Source organism: Elgaria multicarinata, chromosome 9 (assembly GCF_023053635.1).
Source record: "Elgaria multicarinata webbii isolate HBS135686 ecotype San Diego chromosome 9, rElgMul1.1.pri, whole genome shotgun sequence".
NCBI classification, from domain to species: Eukaryota; Metazoa; Chordata; class Lepidosauria; order Squamata; family Anguidae; genus Elgaria; species Elgaria multicarinata.
Genome location: NC_086179.1, coordinates 101,480,152 through 101,504,388, shown reverse-complemented (window position 1 = coordinate 101,504,388; position 24,237 = coordinate 101,480,152). Strand labels below are relative to the sequence as shown.

Below are 24,237 nucleotides of genomic sequence, written 5' to 3'. Positions count from 1 at the left end.
CTCCGGCGTGTCCAGACTGCCGGGTCGGGGTTCCCGCTTTCCCCTCCCTCCTTGGAAGATTTGCTATTGGAAGGTTCTGTTAAAGGGCCCGCTAAATCTTCCTCCCCCGGCTCTCCCTTTTGTTGGGCTGCTTTCCTCCGGGTCGTCACCGCGAGCTGGGTAACTTTAAAACATAAGTCGTTACCTAAAAGGAAGGCTGGCCCCTCCGTGTGCGTGAGGATAACTAACTCTCCCTTCCACCCCCGGTACTCAATGTTCACTTGAGCCAGCGGTGCCTCAAATGGAGGCACCCCGTACGGGGTCACGGTTACAGTTCGACCCACAAGTTTTTGTCCTGGCTTGAGCAGACCTACATGGGCACTGCTAAGGTCCGCGCCGGTATCTCTTTGAGCCCGAACCGGCCTCCCATCGACCACCGCGCACTTACAGAATTTTCTGCGACTCCACTGGAGCTGGGCCGGGGTCACCAACCGCATGGAGACAGCCATCTTGGAACCGGGATTCCCTGGGGTCGCCATTGCCTGCGCCACTCCAGCTGGTTCGGTGCGCATGTACTCTCACTCCAGGTCAGCTACCTCTCCTTCACTGTCGTCGCTCCAGTTGGACACCGGAGACGCCGGTGCCGGTGGGGCCGCCGCCGCCTGAACCACCGGCCAAGGGGCTGGACCACCACTTCCTCCTGCATGCTTGGCCGCCAGCTTGGGACACTCTCGCTTCAAGTGCCCCGGCTCCTTGCAGTAGAAGCAACCCCCACTCGCTTGGGGTCTGGTCGCCGCCACGCCACCTGGTGCACTCCCTTTCTCCCGGTGCTCCTTCCCAGGCCACGCCATTTTCTTCTCCACCGACACTCCTCCCGGATGTCTCTCCTGGCCCTCCTCCATAGGTCGCGGGGTCCCTCCGGCTCCCTTCCGCTCGAACGCCTGCAGACGGTCTGCCATCTTCGCTGCTTCCATCAAAGTCGGGGGGTTCTTTTCTCCCACCCAGGCATCATACTTTTCGGGGAACTGCCGATAGAGCTGCTCCTTGGCCACCAGGTTCTTGGCTCCTTTCAAATCTTTAACCCCCTCCGCATCCATCCAAGCCTCCATAGCTGTCATCATCCGGTTGGCGAAAGCAGCGAACGTCTCTTTGGGGTTTCTGGTCAGTTGCCGAAACTTTTGTCTGCAATGTTCTGCCGTGAGGGCAAACTTCTCTTTGGCTATAGCCTTGAAGTGCGTATAGTCATGGCGTAGCTCTCGAGGGATGGTGGCTATCATTTCTCTCAAAGTCCCCGTCACTTGTGGCCGCAACAGACTCATCCTTTGGGTCTCCAAAACTCCCAGCTCATCGCACACATCTTCAAAGAGGGCCAGGAAGGCTCTCACATCATCTCCCTCCTGGTACATCGGGAAGGCCCATCGGTCGAACCGCTCCCCCAGCGCTCCCCCTCTCTCCCTCTCCACAATCCGCAGGTGGTTGGACATCAACTCCAAGCATTCAGTATACATGCGCTGCACCTTCCTCTCCTCGCTCTCCCCTTCAGCCCTCGCCGGGCCATTTCCGTCCGCCATTCCCTGCGGACGAGGGGTCTGAAGCAGCGGGGTTCCCTGTGGTTGCGGAACCTGCCCGCCCGAGGTGTCTCCTTCCATCATCACCGCGGGAAATGAAATCTTCGGTTGGACCTCGAACCATGCCCTCTCTCGCTCCTGGCCTGGCATCCAGAGCTGTGCAGCATGTCACCTCCGGGCCCTCTCCTCGGAGCTGGGTGTCCCCTGCATCCCCCACTCGACCGTGGCCAGACTGGACTCCCCCTTCGCTCCCTCTGGAGAGGTCGCCCCCAATAACTCTGCTCCTGGAGCTATCTCTCCTTGATTCCTAGACATCCTTGGCTGGCTTACTCGACCTTGCTTAGTCTGGGTTCAAACTTATGCTTCGTCACTCTCCCTTTTCCTACCAGCGCCTCATTCCTCCGGATCTGTGTCGAATCCCAGCGCAGCCCACCATGTAAAGGAAGCACGCACCAGCCAAGCTGGCCTTTAGACTGGATTTAGCACAGATCCCCAGAATGGACACACACAGCTCACAAATCTGGAGGTTTAAGACCTTTATTTCAGGATAAGGGTAGGTTACATGGGATTAGCATACTAAAAACTATTAAAACATGCATATATATAAGAACCCAGAAAAAGCAAGCCAGAAAACTAAAACTACAGTTCATACATCACCCAGCCATGGAGTCAGCCAGCTGCACTGAACTCCCCCCACAAAGTATACTTCATAGTTTCTTTTCTCCAACTCCTTCCCCCTCCCCTTGGCTTTTCATACATAGATCTTTCACACCTCCGCCTGAGATGGTAATGTCTCTCAAGGCCAAGCGGACATGCCTCAGGCGGTTCCTGGTCATTCTCCCCCATGCAGCTGGGCCTCTTATCTCCCTCTTCCTATGAACCATAATAATAAAATTAACACGTTAAAAGACAGAACAGCCCCAGTATCATTCATCCATCCCTTACAGTTAGATGATGAAAACCTCCTGTCAGATGCACAAGCTGGATTTAGACAAGGTAGATCAACTACAGAACCATGTACATCAACCATGTACATTGATGGTGCTATATAAATAAATAATAATAATAATAATAATAATAATAACAACAACAGACCATTGCTTGGTTTTGACCCATCTAATTGATAAATATGTAAAAAACAAAACAAACAAACAAACAAAAACAAACAAAGGAGCCTTATATGTTGCTTTTATTGAGCTAAAGGCAGCATTTTACTCAATCTCTCACTCGAGACTTTGGGAAAAATTGATATCAACATCCATAGATAGAAGAGTTATTTTCCTGATCAAAAGCCTGTATAGCAACACATGGTTGAAAATAAGATGCACGAGGGACGGTGGTCTGACTGATCCAGTTTCATCATCCAAAGGGGTCAAGCAAGGATGTATTTTGGCCCATTTTGTTCAATTTTTACATAAATGATATTGTTGAATTCTTATCATGTCCCAATTTTCACGCACCAAAAATAGCTACAAAGAAGATCTCTAATTTATTGTATGCAGACGATGCAGTAATCCTAACATAGACTGAAGTAGGACTAAGGAGGCTATTAAGGGCATTTTCCCAGTATTGTAAAAAACAACAACAACCATCTCATAATCAACTATGACAAAACGAAGGTAATGGTATTTTCCAGAAGCTATAAACCACATAAATGGCACCTGAATAGGCACCTTATTGAGCAAGTTAAAGTATTCAAATATCTGGGGAAAGTATTTCAATATTCTAGAATATGGACAGCCCAGCAAGATTACATAATTGAAAAAGCTACAAGAAGCATTAGAATTCTCTTGCATTTCTATCGAACGAAGGGGCGTAATTTCATTCCTGCGGCTCTCGAAGTCTTCAAAGCCAAGCCTATAGCCCAATTGCTCTTTGGGATTCCAACTTGGGCTGATACCAATTTAAAATCATTGGAGATTGTGCAGACCAAATTTCTCAGACAATTTTTTGCAGTACCTAACTCTGTTTCTAATGCTGCTTTACAGCTTGAGGCTGGTGTTATCTCTATCCACACACAGGTCTGGATGAGGACACTTTCTTATTGGCTGTGGCTGCATCGAACTGCCACAGGTCTACTCCCCCTGATATTGAGAGACTCCCATAAAAGCAGCTGGATGAAAGCTGCTAATAAGAGGCTAAATTTAGTTGGCTTTTCATCTCAATACCTATTAGGTTTAGGCTTCCCCAAAGCAAAAGAAATTCTGAAACAGCGCTTATTGGACATCGAAAGACAAAATAGCTTGTCCACAATGGGGAAATCGAGTCCTCATCTTAAACTGTCCTCATTTAGTCCTGCAGATAAGACACCAGTATATTTACAGCAGCTCACATACCCTAAACATAGAACAGCCTTTTCAAGAGCACGCCTCAATGTGCTTCCTTCTGCACATAGGAGAACTGAATAGGAGAACTCCATTCCATAATCAAGTATGTATCTGTGGAGATGGTAACTCTGAAACCATTGCCCACGTTCTGCTATTTTGCTCTATGTACAGAAATACTTGCGAAGAGTTAATAACCCCCTTATTATCCCCTTATCCAGGGCGTTCAACTGATTATTATGTGAACTTTCTTCTTGAGGATTCCAACAGGATGGTTACAGCAAAAACTGCAATTTTTTTTTAGCAGTTTTGCTATTAAAATGAGGGCTGCAATTGCACCCTGAGTTTTAAATTACATAATTTTAGCCTTAACTGTATTTAATGATTTGCTTGGAGATACTGAGTTTTATATGTTAAGGACTTTGTTTTTTCTTGAACTCAAGACATTTATTGTCTGTTTTATGCCTTATGTTCAGTTAATTGTTCTAAATTGCAATGGCCAATGGCTTGGTGCAAATAAAATTTGATTTGATTTGATTTGCCTCCGCCCCCGGGGCTCCAGGGCTGTTGATTTTAACCCCAGGTACATAATTAAACTATGGAATTCTCTGCCACAAGATGTTGTGATGGCCACCCATTTGGAAGGCTTTAAGCCTCTGGGCAGGATACTGTTGCTGTTTTATTTGTACATACTGGAGAAGGCTGTCCATGGATACTAGTTCTGATGGCTCTATGCTACCTCCAGTACCAAAAGCAGTCTGCGTATGCATGCCAATTGCTGGGGTACATGGGTGTGAGGGTGCTGTTGCACTCATGTCCTACTTGTGGGCTTCTCATGGTTGGCCACTGTGTGAACAGAATGCTGGCCTAGATTGACCTTACTCTAATCCAGCATGGCTCTTATTTTATTTTATTTATTTATTGCATCTATATCCCACCTTTTTTCTTCCAAGGACCCCAAGGCAGCATACACAATCCTCCTCCTCTCCATTTTTATCCTCACAACAACAACCCTGTGAGGTAGGATGAGCTGAGAGTCTGTGACTGGCCCAAAGTCTCCCAGTGGGTTTCCATGGCCGAGTGGGGACTAAAACACCTGCTCCTCCCCCTCGGTGATCCGGGGCTTTTCCTGGGCTAGCGCTATTGCGCAGGCCCAGAACAAGCCGTGGATGGCTCTGGGGAGGGCTGGAGGCCACATTCCCAGAAGTGCGGGAACGCGCCCTCCAGCTCCTCCCCCTCAGTGATCCGGGGCTTTTCCAAAAGCTTCATAGCTGAGCAGAGACTTGAACCTGGTTTTCGCCACATCCAAGCCCAGCACTGTAGCCACTGCACCATGTTCTCCTGGCCTCTGAATTCAGAGTGACATGCACAGAGGGGGAGAGACACCAGTTAGCTGCTTCAGGGTTGGAGACAGGAGACAGAATTGGGCTGGGGGGACAACCTATCCACAGTCTGGGGCTTAAAGACACAGTGCGATCCTAAACATGCTCCATTGAGCATGATGGGTCTTACTGCTGATTAAACAAGTTTAGGATTGCACTGTAAATTAAAAAAAAATCAAGTATGTTACCACTGAAGATGGGCCAATAAAACAAACAGTAAAAGAAAAAAGGAAATCATTGATGAAAAAGAAAAGTAAGTAACTTTTGTTCAAAATATTGTCCACATTTCAGGAGAGTTTGTATGTTAAGGGCTGTAATAGACCCAACCAGGTCAACGAGAGAAGAATTGCTAAATATTTTGCATATTATTGAAATTATTGGTAAAATATTGATTATAATGCACAAACCTGCAGGGCCAGGGGTGCGGATTCAATACTCGAAAAGTGTGTAAAATATCTTCGTTTCCTACGTTTCTGCTAATAAGTGGCCAAGGAGGTTTTTTTTTTAAAAAATAAAAATCGCCCACAGAGGGGAGGGGAGTAAGAGGTGGAGATTCACTGGAACCCGGAAGCGGCGGCGGCAGCAGCAGCACCTTGGCTTGAAGTCATAAGAAGGAAGACGCTATCGCTGTGTTTATTATTTGAAATCCCCTCCTTGATGCTTTGTCTTGGCTTGGGGCTTGGCTTGGCTTTTCTAGATCCCAGGAGCCCAGCCCTTCCCAGAGCCATCTGGGGCTTGTTCTGGGCCTGTGCAATGGTGCTGGCCCAGGTAAAGCCCCGGATGGCTCTGGGAAGGGCTGGAGGCTGCATTCCCGGAAGTGTGGGAACATGCCCTCCAGCTCCTCCCCCTCGGTGATCTGGTGTCCAACTACCACCAACCAATGAATTGTAGGGGGAGGTACCAAGGAGATCTGGGGCGGGATGTGCAGCTCAGTGGAAGAACAGTGATATGCTGGTGCGCACAAGAGGAGAGGTGTAAAGATGAATGAATCATAAAAGCACAAAGGTATAAGTCGATCAGGCTTTCACACACTATGGAAACGAGGGCGGATAATTCAAGGGTAAACCAGGGCAAACGTGCAGAGCTCAGACTTAGCCAGCCAGCCAGACCCCTTGTATAAGTGCCACGGCCCTCCTCTCAGCCACCCCTCCATGCCCCCTTCATGTAGCCTCTCTCCCTTGCCTCTAGTGGGCTCCTCTGGCCGTGGGTTTGGCACGACGCTGCTGCTCCCCACTGGCAAACAGGCCGTCACCCTCCCTCTGTCCTTTCCCCCCACCTTTCCCTTCTCCCCTTATTCTTCCCAACATGCAGTGGGTAGCCGCTCTGAGCTGCTGTAGCAGTGGCAACAGAATAGGAGAGAGCCTTCAGAACAGCATGGTACCGTTTCCCAAATCCATCCTTGCATTCTTACCTTAAAAAATCCAGTTGCTTACGAAGCCCTGATTTCTCCCTCTGCAATGTTTCTGTAACTCTGTAAACTTCACTGGAGGAGAAATATAACAAGTATCACACAAAACCCAATATGCCCTACTGCTTAGAGAAAATGCCACAGGGATGGGTACTTTGCCTTCCCTACTGTGGCTTCTGTAATAATAGAGGTAATGGCAAAATTCATAATTATCACTTTTTGGAATACCTGCTCCTAACAAATTTCCCACAAAGTTCTTACACAGCTCCAAAGAAATACAAAACAAAACAAACAGAAAGAAAGAAAGAAGAAAAAGAAAAGAAAAACTTTCTATATAGGCATAGCATAGTTTTTAACTTAAGTCTGTTTTTAGTCAGGTCCTGGACTGAAATTGCTGTTTACATGACCAAAGCAAAGGTCCAGCACCTTCACTGCCCCAGCTGACTCTGACGACAAGGAGAAGTAGAGTTGAGTATCATCAGCATACTGATGTCACCCAACCCCAAAACCTCTAATGACCTCTCCCAGTGGCTTCATATAGATGTTGAACAGCATGGGGGATAGAATAGAGCCCTGTGGCACACCACAGCCTAATAGCCATGGGGTAGAACAGGAATCCCCCAATACCACTCTCTGGAATCGGCCCTGCAAGTAGGAGCATAGAATCATAGAATAGCAGAGTTGGAAGGGGCCTACAAGGCCATCGAGTCCAACCCCCTGCTCAATGCAGGAATCCACCCTAAAGCATCCCTGACAGATGCTTGTCCAGCTGCCTCTTGAAGGCCTCTAGTGTGGGAGAGCCCACAACCTCACCAGGCAACTGATTCCATTGCTGTACTGTTCTAACAGTCAGGAAGTTTTTCCTGATGCCCAGCTGGAATCTGGCTTCCTTTAACTTGAGCCCGTTATTCCATGTCCTGCACTCTGGGAGGATCGAGAAGAGATCCTGGCCCTCCTCTGTGTGACAACCTTTTAAGTATTTGAAGAGTGCTATCATGTCTCCCCTCAATCTTCTCTTCTCCAGGCTAAACATGCCCAGTTCTTTCAGTCTCTCCTCATAGGGCTTTGTTTCCAGACCCCTGATCATCGTGGTTGCCCTCCTCTGAACACGCTCCAGCTTGTCTGCGTCCTTCTTGAATTGTGGAGCCCAGAACTGGACGCAATACTCTAGATGAGGCCTAACCAGGGCCGAATAGAGAGGAACCAGTACCTCACATGATTTGGAAGCTATACTTCTATTAATGCAGCCCAAAATAGCATTTGCCTTTCTTGCAGCCATATCGCACTGTTGGCTCATATTCAGCTTGCGATCTACAACAATTCCAAGATCCTTCTCGTTTGTAGTATTGCTGAGCCAAGTGTCCCCCATCTTGTAACTGTGCCTTTGGTTTCTATTCCCTAAATGTAGAACTTGGCATTTATCCCTATTAAATTTCATTCTGTTGTTTTCAGCCCAGCACTCCAGCCTATCAAGATCACTCTGTCTTCCAGGGTATTAGCTATCCCACCCAATTTGGTGTCATCTGCAAATTCGATAAGCGTTTCCTGCACCTCCTCATCCAAATCATTAATAAAAGTGTTGAAGAGCACTGGGCCCAGGACTGAGCCCTGCAGTACCCCACTCGTTGCCTCTCCCCAGTTTGAGAAGGTTTCATTGATAAGTAATCTTTGAGTCCGATTCTGTAGCCAACTGTGAATCCACCTAATAGTTGTTCCATCTAGCTACTTTTAGCTAGTTTGTTAATCAGAATGTCATGGGGCACTTTGTCAAAATCTTTGCTGAAGTCAAGATATATGACATCCACAGCAGAACTACCACAACACAGTGCCTCCTACTCCCATCTCGCAAAGCCGGTCCAGTAAGTTACCATGATAAATGGTATCAAAAGCTGCTGAGAGATCCAGGAAGATCAACAGGGTAGCACTCCTCCTGTCTATCACCTGGTGTAGGTTGTCGGTCAGAGCAACCAAGGCTGTTTCAGTGCCGTGCCCTGGCCTGAAACCAACTGAAATGGGTCCAGATAAACAGTTTCCTCCAAGAATGTCTGAAGCTGCCCGGCAACCACACGCACAAGCTCCTTGCCCCCAAGGGGATATTATCGATAGAGTGGTAGTTCTTACATACCTCTGGGTTCAGGGAGGTCCTTTTCAGGAGAGGGTTCACTAAATTTGTCCACTGATCTAACAAGCCAAACGTAGCTGTTTTAGCGCTACTGAGTGCTCTCTCCCAGGGTAGCCTTCAGCAAGGAGAGCTGGTTGCAAAAATGGCCCTCAGACCACAAGTAGTTGCCCTCCTCTTCTTTACATGCTTAAAAGAACCCAGTAATGTGTGTCAACGGTTTTTTGGGGGGACACGAGGACAAAGATCTGAGATCTGAGAGTCCAAGGACATGGGACTAGACTATATCAACAATTAAGAAGGAGGGAAATATTTTGGATCTTCATTACTTGTTATGTTTAGTGGTAGCTCCATTTTAACACCTTGAAGACATGGATCAGAAGCTATTCAATGAGATGCTCTTAAGCTACTTGGATAGGTTTTATTTAAATTTCACATTAAGCACAAACCCACAATTAATGTATCAGTTCACACGTCTGGGTGGTAGCACAAAACTCTGGGTTTGTTGCACAAAATAGCACAACCTGGCCCCAAATTTTGGCATATCTTTAGAGGGAGAGCAGATTCATGGGTTCATAGTTAACACAGCCAGATACGGCTATTGTTGCCTGTAATGTGCATTCATTTATTATGTCCTACTGCTACGCTTTTTGGAAAAAGAGATTTTGCAGGATTTCAATCACTAAAAAAGCTGCAAAGACTGTGAACAAAAACAATTCATGTATGTGTACTCCACAAGAAACACTGCTCCTGAAAGCCATCTGAAAAAAATGCTGTATATTCTCAGTCAAAGACTGCAGCATTTGCCAAATACATTTCTCCATAGAGACTTTCTGTCCCTTAAATTTGAGGCTGTTTGTGCATGTCTCTGGGTGAGTGTGCATGCAAAATAGTAGTCTCTCAAACCTTGGCAGCTTTGAAAAGTATGAATTACGTGGCAGTAGAGCATTAACCTCATCACCAGCTCAATTGAATTCAAGGTTCTATATATAACTCACATTTCCTTTTCTTCCTGCAGCTTTTTGGCTTCATCCTGAAGTATCTGCAACTGCTGTTGTGCAATAATCAACTCCTGCGATACTCTCTCCAGTTCATTCTGCAGCTCTTGGTTTGTGAGCTTCAGTTTCATATTTTCCACTTTGGTGTCATGCTGATCATTGTGCAAGTCTTTACATTGTCCCTCCAACTGTATGGGAAAGAAGAAATCACTACTTAAAAATGCAATTGCTATATTTAGACATCCAAATATACCGCTGTCATTCATTATGTGTTTCCAGCCTTTCATTGTTAACAGCATGGAATGCGGTGCTTAATGAGTCCCAAAGGGCTTCTTGGGTGGGAGGTGCAGGAGGCCACCGTTGCTATGGCGCACTTGCTTGCCCCCTAGTTCTCTGAGGGCTCAATGTTTACTGCCTAATAGGATTTCTTTTAGGCCAAGGTGGAGAGCTCGGGCCTGGACAGCCATCTTGTTTGCATGCAGGCTTTGACCTCTCCCTCTACCCTAACTGGAGGGATTGAAAAAAGAACTGGCAAGGGATTGGGGGCCTTTATCATTCTCATTGCCAAGGCCACCAGTTTAAAAACAGGCAAAAATTAAGAAAAATGCTGGCTACTATAATGTCTGGATTCCAAACTTGATAACCTGGCTGGTTCCTGGCTCCTATGCTGGCAGCCACCTGCCCTAGGGTGACCATATTTTGGAAACAAAAACAAACAAAAAAACAACTTGGTCGCCCCCCCCCAGGAGGCGTGCCCACCAACATGTCTGGCCTCCAGGGAGCATGTCCAGCACCAAGGGGGGGGGGGGGGGAGTGCCCATATAGTCTTGGTCACATATCTGATTTTACAGCACACAATTAAGAAAAATCTGTTCTACATAACATCTTAATGTTAAAATCACTGGAATAAAGAACAAGTGAGACATTCTATGTATCTGAAATTAACTTCACTCATTCCTACTTTTGTAGCTTTTGCTGTACTTTGAAGCTTTTGCTATGCTCTGTGTGATGCAGTCTCCCCTTCCCTCAAATATCTTTTCTGACTGTATCCTCACTCGTTGCAAGCCGCTGCTGCTGTTAACAGGGTTTGCTGCTGGCCAGCTGGATGGCTTTTTTATTTTTAAATTTCAATTTTTAAAAAACTTGTGTATGATTGTCACAAGTTTCTCTACTCCAACATTAGGATGGATATTGTGGGTGGCGGACACTACTTCACCCATTCATATTTCTCACTTTTATACATTAGCTCCTCAAGGCTTGTGTGTTGCCACCACTTCGCACATCTAGAGTTTGAACTCCTGTCTACTTCCAGCACAAACACGCGACTCTGGGAACCTCTTTCTAATGCCCTGCATTGCATGCCAGCACCGTGGGACTAAGTTACAACAGGTGTCTCTGGGTTGTCTGGGCAGCCTCTGTTGTCTCTCTAAGTCATTGCAGTCAAACCAAAGCCTCCAGCCCCAAACAATCCCTCTCTCTCTCTTTGTGCCAAAGTCTCCCAACGGTCTAACCGGGCTGTGCACTTGTGGCTGGGGGTACATCTTATTGCTTGGTATTGTCTTACTTTAAAAACCTCTGCTGCCAGATGGCTCCACCTCCTCTCCTACCACACAACTGCTCAACTCTGATGCACTCTTAAAACACAATGGCCTGGTTCAGACAACATGCTAAACCATGCTGCTTAAGCACAAAATGGTTAAGGGAATGCATGACTCTCTCTTTTAGTCTACAACTATTCAATATGCAGGGGGTAGGGTGAGGTTTACTGCTCAGATGCTGCATTTGGACAACACAATAGTCATGGTGGGTTGAGTAGCAAACTCACAGTTGGTTATTTTGCAGGTACTCCCCACACAACATGTTCCTACACAATTGTGGAGTGGTTGGGGCTGGCATTGACCCCTCTCCCTGTCCTCCCTCCTCCCTCAGTCCTCCCGGTGCTATCCCTGCAGCCTCTGCAAGTTGTACCAGCTGTAGCAGAGCAGCTGGCGTGGTTTGGGCCACTCTTGCCCGTGAACTCTGTAGCCAGCCGAGATAATCAACTCAACCCTGCAAAATAGTACCCTGAGCCCGACAGATGACATGCTAACCACCGGTTGTGTGACTAGTCAACTCTGCAGAGCATTGTGTTTCTCCAGTGGCTATTTTGAGAAAAAAGTCAACCCAACAGGCAGCACAATTACCAGCTGTTGACCATTTGACTGACAGTTGACTACTAAAACCACCATTGGTTATAGTGTTGTTTGAACTGAGCCTGTGACTCTCCAGTGCACTGCTGCTGCTGCTGCTGCTGAGCTTGCTGAAAAGTGCTCTCCTGCATTCTGTTGCCTCGGGCGAATGAAAGAAGAATAGCCGTTCATTTGCTTCCTCTACACAAGTGCTAGAACTTTAAAAAAAAAAACTTGGCATCTACCAATTCATTGTTGGCATCCCCCCCCCCCATGCCCATTTCTCAAACAATTCCTTCAACAAATTCAGCTTTCCTAGAAGGGAGGTTCAATTATGATGAAATTTTAACTTGTGGAACTTATGCCTGTCGTATAGGTGTTAATTGCACCCTAGAGGTTGAAACTGTGCTTTTACATTTTTGGATGAATCAAGAGACTCAGCAGCTGTGGGTTCTCTCAACCTTCCTCATTTCATTTGCCTCATCCATCCCAACCCTCATGATATAAAGTGCAAAGGGCCAATATAGTAGGCAATTGAATGGATCTGGGGAAAATTAAGATGGAGAATCGCTGTTCTGCTTCACTGGGAATTTTCAAGGGTATAGTACCAATCCCCAAGTTGCAACTTGGCAACCCTAGTGTTGATTTCAAATGCTGGCTTTGTCTGTTGCTGCCTAGATCTTCCTGATCAGCAACCCTCTACTTTGCAGGCATTATCTCAAAGTTTTCTGGGCAATAGGTTGCTGCTACAGAGCAGGGGAATGTACACTTGAAAGAATGTGTATTGTGTATTGTGAATACCAGACCCAAACACTTCCTTGCATTCATGATCTCTGTCAAGTGACTTGCCTATTTGGATCAAGTTTGCCTCTGTGTGAAATGGGTTATAGCTGTCTGCTTATAGTATCCCCTAGGCTCTGCCTACCATTAGCTGTCCTGCCCTCCATCTCATCAACCCCAGTGGGCACCAGCCACCACTAGTTCACATACCCATTTCTGTTTCTGGGCCAGTTGTTCCAGTTCGTGCTCTTTTGCTACAAGTTTATGCTCTAGATCCTTACTTTGAGTCTGAAACCTCTCAGTGTCCTGCAAAATTAAAGATAACCATAAAGAACAGATTAATTAATTAATTAACAACCCTAGTCAGGTGTTCAGAATAAGACTAGAAATATATTTATTTCTTAATTTTATATGTTGTTTTTTCTGCCAGAAATGGTACTTGAGATGGCTAACAGTACTAAAATTCAAATAAATACAAATACAAATAAAATATAAAAGAGATTAAAAACACAATTAAAACACATTAATAAAACACCAACCCAGTTTACATGTTAAAGGTCGGCCTGAATAAATCAGCAAAACAAAGAGGTAACTTTCTTTTTAGCAATGCAGACAAAGCATCACCAAAAACCCGTACAGGGAGCTCCATCAGACGGGGGAGGGGGGAATCATGCTTCCCGGGCCCTTTTTTTGTTGCTCGGTACTTCCTCTTTCTCTCAGGGAGAGGAAAGAGGAAGTAAAAAGTGCATGTAGCCTATTCAGGGGCTGCCTTTATCGCACACAGCAGGCGATAGTGGCAACGTTCATCTTTAAAAAATAATACGGACTTACCAGGGGCAATTTTTGTTCCACGAAGGATAGAAGTAGCGGGGGCACACGGGAGGCAGACAGTGTCGTGAGAGGAACCCACAAAAACCTGTCATTGCCCAGTAATGAGCATCCAATAAAACACTTGTCTTATGGGACTTCCGGTGCTGGTGCTATGTCGGACTGAACACTCCGCAGAGAGCGGAGAACAAAGCAGCTCAAAATAGCCGGTGGAGGGGGGGCTCCCCCAGCAGAAGAAACCATCTCAGATCAAAAGGAAAGGTCAGGAGAATACCAGACTTACTCCCTTATGCTGACCCATTTAGTTTTCTTGTTGGGGCGAACGGCGAAGGTCCTGTCACCAAGGCAAAGCAGGAGGCTCGGGGGTCTGGATTTACAATCTCTCGCAGCTGTGTTGAATTCTGTGAAGTTTCTCAAGCCTTCACAAGAAACGAGGTCAGACAGCCCACATTTCTAAGATTTATTAGGCTTAATTTCGGGACGGTGTAAAAGCTGGAACGGAACGGAACAGGCCGGAACGACCGCATTATATTAAAAAACCATACCAAAAACAGTGGCATGTGTTAGCAACACATGGGAACAATATTTTAGGACTAAAACCATTCCAATATTATATCACTATTAACCCCAGAACTCCCAAAACAACATCCGGAACAGAACGGGATGGCCGGAACGGCCACTTCTGAACAAGCGATATCAACCAAACTCACCAGTCAAGTATAACTCCATGGCAGGGATGCAACAAGCCACAAAAGGTGCAAAGAAACTGCATTCCAATAACCGTTCCGTGCACGGTGCATATTGCGCAAAACGGGCAGGGACAGCAGCTTCAAAGTGAAGTATGTTAACCAAACTCACCAGACACACATAACTAGGTGGGACAGATGTAAAAAGCTCCAAAAGTTGCCCCGAAACCACGTTCAGATACCCATTCCGGGCAAAAACGTGTATTGTGTAAAACAGGCCGTAATGGCAGCTTCGAAGTGAAGAAAGTCAACCAAACTCACCAGACGCAAATAACTAGGTGGGACAGATGTAAAAAGCTCCAAAAGTTGCCCCGAAACCACATTCAGATACCCGTTCTGGGCAAAAACACATATTGCGCAAAATGGGCCGTAACGGCAGCTTCCCAATGAGGTAAGTCAACCAAACTCATGAGACACACATAACTAGGTGGGACAGATGTAAAAAGCTCCAAAAGTTGCCCCGAAACCACGTTCAGATACCCATTCCGGGCAAAAACGTGTATTGTGTAAAACAGGCCGTAATGGCAGCTTCGAAGTGAAGAAAGTCAACCAAACTCACCAGACGCAAATAACTAGGTGGGACAGATGTAAAAAGCTCCAAAAGTTGCCCCGAAACCACATTCAGATACCCGTTCTGGGCAAAAACACATATTGCGCAAAATGGGCCGTAACGGCAGCTTCCCAATGAGATAAGTCAACTAAACTCACCAGGTGCACATGACATGGTGGGACAAATATAGAAAGCTCCAAAAGTTGCCCCATAACCACGTTCAGAAACCCGTTCCAGGCAAAAACGCGTATTGCGCAAAACGGGCCGTAACGGCAGCTTCCAAGTGAGGTAAGTCAACCAAACTTACCAGACGCACATAACTAGGTGGGACAGATGTAAAAAGCTCCAAAAGATACCCCGAAACCCCGTTCAGATACCTGTTCCGGGCAAAAACGCGTATTGCGCAAAATGGGCCATAATGGCAGTTTCCCAATGAGGTAAGTCAACCAAACTCATCAGATGCACATGACATGGTGGGACAAATATAAAAAGCTCCAAATGTTGCCCCAAAACCATGTTCAGATACCCGTTCCGGGCCATAGTTCATGTTTCCAAAATTAGTATGGCAAAGAAAATTATGTTTGAGCAAAATGAGGCACAATCTATTGTTGAGAAATTGCCTCGAAAGGCAACTTCTCTGTGTGTAAATGTAATCAAATAAAGAACTTTCATTGTACTAACTGGAACATTTAATAAACTTTCTCAGAATCCTGAGTGAAGTTCTGCAAAGACAGATTCCTACAGAAGCCCATAGTTGTCGTGTGGTTTGGTAGTATGCTTAAAACATCAGACTATGATGTGGGGTTGGGCTGTCCCATTCCATCATGAAGCTTACAATGACCTGTGGCCATTCACTTCTTTCAACCTAAGCTATCCCACAGGGTTGTTACAAAATTGGGAAAGACCAATCCCAATGTTGGGGGGGGCAGGGGGATTAAACAAAAGACATACAGAGGAAACTTTTCTTTCTTTTTCTTTGGGTCGGACTTCAGTCACTGAGAAGTGCATTGGCGAAGCAGTAGCCCAAGCAAACTCACACACAACCTTAAATAATATTCAATGAACAAAAAACCTGCGGTTTATAAAACAATGTTAAGGACATACACTTTTCCACCAAGCACCAAAAAGCGGGGAAATTGGGAGTTAAGGCTCCCAGTGATAAGGCTCCAGCCTTAACGCCACATCCTCCCTAAGGAGGCAGAAAGTACCAGTGAAATTCTCATTCTGCCAAAGCAGATAAACCATGAGGACAGGATGGAGAATAGGATATGCAGAGGTGACTGTGGGGTTGTGGAAAACTGATGATGAACAACTTAGAGCCACCGACTTCTTTTTTTGTTTAGAGCAGACCTTCCCCAACCTGGTGCCCTCCAAAGGTGTTGGACTGTGACGACGGAGCAGGTAAGAAACCCCACCCCCTCCTGCCTGGCCCTGCTGCCAGGTAAGCCCCAACCCACTTACGTGTTCCATCGTCACTGGGCCCGGGCTTGAACTGAGCACCCTGGTCCATCAGGAAACTCAATTCAAGCCTGGGCCCGGGGACGACGGAGCAGGTAAGCAACCCCCTCCTGCCTGGGCCCTTACCTAGACCCGCTGCCGCTGCTGTGCAAACTGTGGCACCGGCTCCAGGCAAGCCCCCACCCCAGCCCACCCCAGCCCCGGGTTGAATCGAGCGCCCTGGTCCACCCGGAAGCAAGTCCGCACCTGCAGCCTTGCTTCTGGGTGGACTCGGGGGCTCGATTCAAGCACGGGTCAGGCCATGACGGAGACGGTAAGTGGTGTGGTGCGGCGGGGCTTGCCTGGAGCTGCCACCGCAACAGCTTGTGCAGTGACGGCTCCAGGTAAGGGGCCAGGCAGGAGGGGGGTTGCCTGGAGTTGCCGCACTTTGTGCAGCGGTGACAGCAGGTCCAGGTAAGGGGCCAGGTGGGGGGGTGTTCTTACCTGCTCCGTCGTCGCCTGGCCCATGCTTGAATTGAGCCCCTGGGTCCACCCAGAAGCAAGGCTGCAAGTGTGGCCTTGCTTCCAGGTGCACCAGGGCGCTCAGTTCAAGCCCAGGCCCAACGACAGAGCAGGTAAGTGGGGTGGGGTGGGGTGGGGGGGCTTGCCTGGAGGCGCCGCCCTACATTCCCCATCCTGCTGTCCCAGCATTCCTGACCATGGGACATACTGACTTGCAATGATGGATCGTCGCAGTCCAACGCCTTAACTCCCAATTAAGGTGAGCCTTAACTCCCAATTTCCCCGCTTTTTGGTGCTTCGTGGAAAAGTGTACGTCCTTAACGTTGTTTTATAAACAGTAGGTTTTTTGTTCATTGAATTTCATGGCTTTTTGTAAAGGATAATGAGAGCCCTGCCCTCTTTTAAATGCGGTCACTTTAGTATAGCTCCTGCAGCTTTAACTGTTGTGATGAAGAGGGAACTTCACCAGGTTCTCCATATATACAAATGACACCTGCTGAAATTCCCTTTTCTATGCAACTGTTAAAGATAGAGGAGCGCTGTCCTCCTTTCCATATGGCTAGGGTGACCATATAAAAGGAGGACAGGGCTCCTGTATCTTTAACAGTTGCATAGAAAAGGGAATTTCAGCAGATGTCATTTGTATGCATGCAGAACCTGGTAAAATTCCATCTTCATCCCAACAGTGAAAGGTGCAAAAGCTTCACTAGAGTGACCACATTTAAAAGAGGGCAGCGCTCCTGCAGCTTTCACTGTTGTGATGAAGGGGGAATTTCACCAGGTGCTACATGCGTACAAATGACACCTGCTGAAATTCCCTTTTCTATGCAACTGTTAAAAATACAGGAGCCCTGTGCTCCTTTTCATATGGTCACTCTACAGGAGCGAGACATGCTAAATCCAGCAGCGGCTTGTGACTCCAAAGTCAGTGGGGTGGTGAATCCACTCTGGGTTTCAGCCAGAACTCTAAAGGAGCTTTTCAAAGTGCTGCACCTATTTTGGGGATGGGGTTCCACACCTTGGAGAGCTCCTTTAGATTTCTGGTTGGTTATAACTGAAACTTGACACGGATTCATAGCCCCACTGACATCGGAGTCACCAGCCCCCCGCCCCTGTGACCATATGCAAAGGAGTACAGGGCTCCTGTATCTTTAACAGTTGCATAGAAAAGGACATTTCAGCTGGTGTCATTTGTATATATGGAGAACCTGGTGAAATTCTTCATCACAACATTTAAAGCTGCAGGAGCCCTGCCATCTTGACCAGATTCAAAAGAGGCAAGGCTCCTGTGACTTTAAATGTTGTGATGAAGAGAAAATTTCACCAGGTGGTGCATGCATACAAATGACACCTGCTGCAATTCCCTTTTCTATGCAACTGTTGAAGATACAGGAGCCCTGTACTCCTTTGCATATGGTCACAGGGGCGGGGGGCTGGTGACTCCGATGTCAGTGGGGCTATGAATCTGTGGGTATATAAATCCTACAATCCTATGCAAGGTTAGACATAAAATCCTACAATCCTATGCATATACCCACGGATTCATAGACCCACTGACATCAGAGTCACCAGCCCCCCCTTGTGACCATATGCAAAGGAGTACAGGGCTCCTGTATCTTTAATAGTTGTATAGAACAGTACATTTCAGCAGGTGTCATCTGTATGCATGCACCACCTGGTGAAATTCTCTCTTCATCACAACATTTAAAGTTGCAGGAGCCCTGCCCTCTTGACCAGATACAAAAGAGGCAAGGCTCCTGTGACTTTAAATGTTGTGATGAATCCCAGGTGGATTCCTGCATTAAGAAGGGGGTTGGACTGGATGGCCTCTCAGGACCCCTTTCCAACTCTGCTATTCTAGGATTCTCTGAACATGGGCAGAGTGCATTGCCTGTGGCTGATGTGAGTCAAACAACCAACGATATCTGGAGGGCGGAAGTTTTGCCAACCCTGCTGCCAGCTCGATTCCTGCATTAAGAAGGAGGTTGGACTGGATGGCCTCTCAGAGCCCCTTTCCAACTCTGCTATTCTATGATTCTATGATTGGGGTAGTTTATGCTCTCTCTCTCTCTCCCACTCTCACACTCACTCACTCACTCACACACACACACACTCTCAAACCCAAATATGTGCCAGTGTAGTGCAATGGTTAGAGTATCAGGCAGGTTCTAGTCCCCACTTGATCATGAAGCTCACTGGGTAACTTTGGGCCAATCTCTGACTCTCAGCCTCACCTACCTCACAGGGTTGTTGTGGCTATTAAATGGACAAGAGGAGAACTATGTAAGCCACCTATGTAAACCACGTACCAGCCTCTGATACGAAAGTCCTGTGGGGTGGGGGTGGGGGAATTTCACTAGGTGCTGTTGAAGATACAGGAACCCTGTGCTCCTTTTCATATGGTCACTCCACAGGAGCGAGACATGCTAAATCCAGCAGCGGCTTGTGACTCCGATGTCAGTGGGGTGGTGAATCCGCTCTGGGTTTGTTATAGCCAGCCAGAACTCCAAAGGAGCTCTCCAAGGTGTGGAACCCCATCCCCCAAATAGTTGCAGCACTTTGAAAAGCTCCTTTAGAGTTCTAGCTGAAACCCAGAGCGGATTCACCACCCCACTGACATCGGAGTCACAAGCCGCTGCTGGATTGAGCATGGCTCTCTCCTGTGGAGTGACCGTATGGAAAGGAGGACAGGGCTCCTGTATCTTTAACAGTTGCATAGAAAAGGGAATTTCAGCAGGTGTCATTTGTATGCATGTAGCACCTGGTGAAATTCTTTCTTCATCACAACAATTAAAGTCACAGGAGCCTTCCCTCTTTTGTATCTGGTCAAGAGGGCAGGGTTCCTGCAGCTTTAACTGTTGTGACGAAGAGGGAATTTCCCCAGGTGCTGCATGCATACAAGTGACAACTGCTGAAATTCCCTTTTCTATTCAATTTTTAAAGATGCAGGAGCCCTGTCTTCCTTTCCATGTGGCTCGGGAGACAATATGCAAAGGAGGACAGGGCTCCTGTATCTTTAACAGTTGCATAGAAAAGGGAATTTCACCAGCTGTCATTTGTATATATGGAGAACCTGGTGATATTCCCTCTTCATCACAACATTTAAAGCTGCAGGAGCCCTGCCATCTTGACCAGATACAAAAGAGGCAAGGCTCCTGCGACTTTAAATGTTGTGATGAAGAGAGAATTTCACCAGGTTCTCCATATATACAAATGACACTTGCTGAAATTCCCTTATCTAGGGCGGATCCGTATGTCAGCCCCAGAGCGCATTTATGCGACTCTAGGGCACCCCAGAAACGATAGTCTGTACTTGCCTGTAAAAAGAAACTAGGAAGAGATGGAGCCGCCGCCGCCGCCCAGCTCTCCCCGGCCGGCTCCTCGACCGGGACGGAGAGCTCGGCGGAAGAAGGTTGGGTGGACAGCGGAAGAAGCTCTCTACTCCCGCCTTCTTCAAAAAGAGCTCTGCGAGCCGGCCGGGGAGAGCTGGGTGGCGTGGGCGTCATCGGCGTCTCCGTCTCTTCCTAGTTTCTTTTTACAGGCAAGTACAGACTATCGTTTCTGGGGTGCCCTAGAGTCGCATAAATGCGCTCTGGGGCCGACGTGCAGATCCGCCCCTATACAAGTGTAAAAGATACAGGAGCCCTGTACTCCTTTGAATATCATCACCCTAGCCATATGGAAAGGAGGAGAGGGCTCCTGTACAAGAAATCACAGGCTCAAACATTTCATCTTTTAAAATTCACATCAAATGTGTCGAACATAAATGAATGGCAACCACAGAGAATGGTTCTTAATGCTTCATTGCACAACAGAAACAGCTTGACAGTGTCCAGATGTGATGACACTGCCTCTAAAATGCACAACTGTTGGAAAATATAAACTGGAACGCTACTTTCTTTGCTGGACACACTGCAAGCAATCAAGAAAGGCAGGGAGGGAGAAAAAGAAGAATCTAAACAGATTGCTTTTTAATGGCATTTTGCCTGTAATCTCCTCTGCATATTTACTCCCAGAAATAAGTCCCAGTGTGTGTTATGCACTTCAGGTTTTTTAGTTAAGTATGTGTAGCACTGCACAGTTTTCTGGGTGGTTAGTGCATTCCACATTATCGCTTGCCCTAGAAACCAAGGAGAAGACAGTACTGCTGTGCAAACAACAACTGCACCAATCCCAGCCATTTCAATCCACCAGTCCAGAGTACTTGAAGAGTCATGAATTTTCAGCCAAAATCCCCTCCAAAAAAACCCCAACTGCAATCCTCAGCCCATCCTTTGCACAATGCTTTAAGAGACCCCGCTTCTTACAAGAGATGGAAGCAGCAGTGGAGGCTTCAATCCTAAATTTGCTGGAGAAACCGAAACTGCGATTTTGAGGTTGCAATAGTGCTAGCAGCGTCCCTGAGACTTCCAGGGATTTAGGACGCCCAGGGGGAAATGTATCCTAGGGCCAAAACAGACATCATTTTAAATCTTTATCTAGCAGCTCTGGCTTTTTCTTATTTACTTACTGTCTAGTCGGCACTGGGCTGCCAATTCGGATTGAGACCCTAGCAAAAGGGGGAGTAAACCACCCAGAGAGCTTCGGCAATGGGGTGATATATAAATATAACAGATAATACTAAAACAAATATAATGGGGCTTTAAATATATAAGAATTCACTCCCGCGAAGTCCAATGGCACTTTTATTCCCAAGCCTTGGTGGCTCGCTCACTAGTTTGGAACAGCCACAGAAGTTGGGTTAGCATCGCCCTCATGCAAAAAAGCCCTGCAGCCCCTTTTCTCAACCCTTTTTAGCAGATGCCCTGAACCCCAATGTCTCCCTCTCAGCCGCTCCAAGAGCATGGCAAACTAAGTCCCCCGCGTCTTCCTCCGCCACCGCCTCTTACACACAGATCCCTTGAACGAACACGAAGCCCATGATGATGAGAACTTGGCAGCATCCCCGTCCCAGGCGAGCCCTTCGTGGTAGTGGAGGACCCACACCAGGGCAAAGACGACGGAGAGGAAACCGAGCAGCAGCGCCGAGCCCAGCAGTGCCAGGAAGAGCCTGTAGCCCTCCATCTTCTCCCTCACAACCAACAACGACGCAGCGCTTGCAGACCAAAACAAACTCGAGGGTGCTCCAGCCTGGCCTGGTCTCCTCCTGCCCCCCCAACCTGCACCTGCACTTACCTCCTTCCTCGTTGCACGCCAGGTTAGAAATGGCTTCCCAGGCATAACCGGAAGTGTCGCAAAGGCCTATTGCGTCACTTCTTCTTACGCTGGGAACTCCATTTCCCGACAGGCCTGCAACGTGGAAGGAGGTAAGTACCTCCTCTCCTCCCCAACCCCCGGCTACGGCCCCCCACCCCCCACTCCCCACTCTGCGCGGTCACTTACCTTCCTCGGTTCACCTCCCGCTCCATGCTTTGAAGCCAGGACGGGGGGTTGGAGGCAGACGGTTTAGAGCACTGCACCACCCTAAAGCGTCCGCCTCCAACGCCCCCGTCCTGGTTTCGAAGCCTGGAGCGGGGAGGAAGGTAAGTGACCACGCGGATGCCCTCCCAGCCCCCCGTCATCACGGCCTGGTCCGGTCCTGCAGGACCCTGCCTGCCGCCACCGTAGTTCCTACAGCGGCGGCGGCGTGGCCCAAGGAATTCCCCCCAACACCCAGTCCTGGCCTCCCGCCGCTGCCGCGGTAGGCAGTGGCGGGGGCCAGGAAATCACCCCCCACTCTGCACAACATCACTTACCTTCCTCCTCCACCGTCCGTCGCAAGATTAAATTTAGGCCATGGCTTTAAACGGAAGTACTTCCGCTTAAAGCCATGGCCTAAATTTAATCTTGCGACGGACGGTGGAGGAGGAAGGTAAGTCTCCGCTTCCCCCCGCTGGGCCTGGGACCGCCGCAGCGGCGGCCCCTGAAACCCCCCACCCCTCCCAGCCCAAGTCCAACCCCCCCACAACGTTGCCATTGTGAAACCAGGGGGGGCGACTTCAAGGTGAAACCGCGAATGCAGCGGCAACTCCAGGCAAGCCCCCTCACCCCACTTACCTTACCCGTCGGGGATGAGCGCCAGCCGCGCTCTCCCTGCTTCTCCCCCCTCCCTCTGGGGATTCTGATGCTCACACGCATGCGTGAGCTTATCAGATTCCCCATAGGGAAACATGGGTTTTTTAAAAAAATAATTAAAAATTGATGGAACGGTCTTTCGAAAAAAGAAAGGCCATTCCATCAATGGGGAGAATAGGGCAATGCAATCCAACTAATGGATTGCATGGGGAGGCTTCCCCTTTTGCACTATAAGTGCGCAAAAAAAACCATCACCAACCAGGAAGTAAAAAAAATCAGATTGTGACAGACATACTTCCCCCCCCTTTTCTGCTTTAAACTCCCATCCAGCCCTCAATATTCCAGCAATCTCCCTGAAACGCGCAGGGAATGTAAAGCCAGCATTTCTTTCTGGCAGTACTGCGTTTCAGAAAGATTGCTGGAATATTTTTCATTTTAGGGTGCTAGGTTGACCCTCCTCCCAGTAACTCCATTTAACATGGCGGAATGTTCGTTTTACTGATGGTCCTTAACTACACTGTGCACAACTGTGCGCAGTGTAATACATAGTAAAATAAAAGATGGGCAACACAGCACTGCAAGGTATCCACAATAACCTTGGTGGGCAACTGAAACACATTGCTGCAAGTGGATGATGTCCTGTACGGCATGTGGACGTGCCCAGTGCCCACTGCCCTTGAGGGAAATCAGAACCCTCTAAAGGGGAAACAGTGGAAACCAATGAGTTGATGTGTGACGTGGCTTCTCAAAGGCAGGAACCTAGACAGGACCACCTAAAGGACTGAGAGGTAGTGGCACAGTCCACTGTTTCCTCCATGGCACTGGGCACATCCACTTTCCCATACTGGTAATAAAGTCAGTCAGCCTTTTTGTTCTAATTCTTCTTGTTGTGATGATGATGATGATGATGATGATGATGATGATGATGATGATGATTTAATAATGGCTGTGTAGTCAATCAACTCTGAAGCAAGAAACACAAAGCTTTATTGTTGTCCTGCTAGCCTCCTATTATTTATGGGATGCAGGCATCTCTCTGTGCTGTTCCTGCCTCACAGGGCTGGTTTGTGTTTCTGCCTTTGAATGGCCTGGAAACAATCCTTGGCTCACTTACTTGTGCCTGCAGAGCTGTCTGCTACTGCCTCTCCTCCTCTGTGCCCGCCTCAGAGGGCTGGTTTGTGCATGTCTTGCTTTGACTCAGGGCATTAGTCCTTCCTTGTTATGAAAAGGCAGCTGCATTTTGTATGTGCTGCTGCCATGATCACTGAATCCTCTGTGACAATGTAGGCTCATTATTAGTATTAGTATTAGTATTGTTATTACAGTTATTGGCCGGGCATACCCTGGAGTGTGTGACGGACCCGGAAAGGATCG

At 47.7% G+C, this 24,237-nt stretch overlaps 1 protein-coding gene across 1 annotated transcript in view; it reads right to left on the bottom strand.

The window, feature by feature from the left end:
* CRACR2A (calcium release activated channel regulator 2A) overlaps positions 1-24,237 on the bottom strand; it is a 191,660-nt gene that overhangs the window by 46,022 nt on the left and 121,401 nt on the right. The window contains exons 4-6 of the mRNA XM_063135038.1: positions 12,937-13,032; positions 9,779-9,966; positions 6,665-6,736 (exon numbers count right to left, since the gene is read on the bottom strand). Of these exons, the coding sequence (XP_062991108.1) occupies positions 6,665-6,736; positions 9,779-9,966; positions 12,937-13,032 (356 nt within the window). The remainder of the gene's footprint in view (positions 1-6,664; positions 6,737-9,778; positions 9,967-12,936; positions 13,033-24,237) is intronic.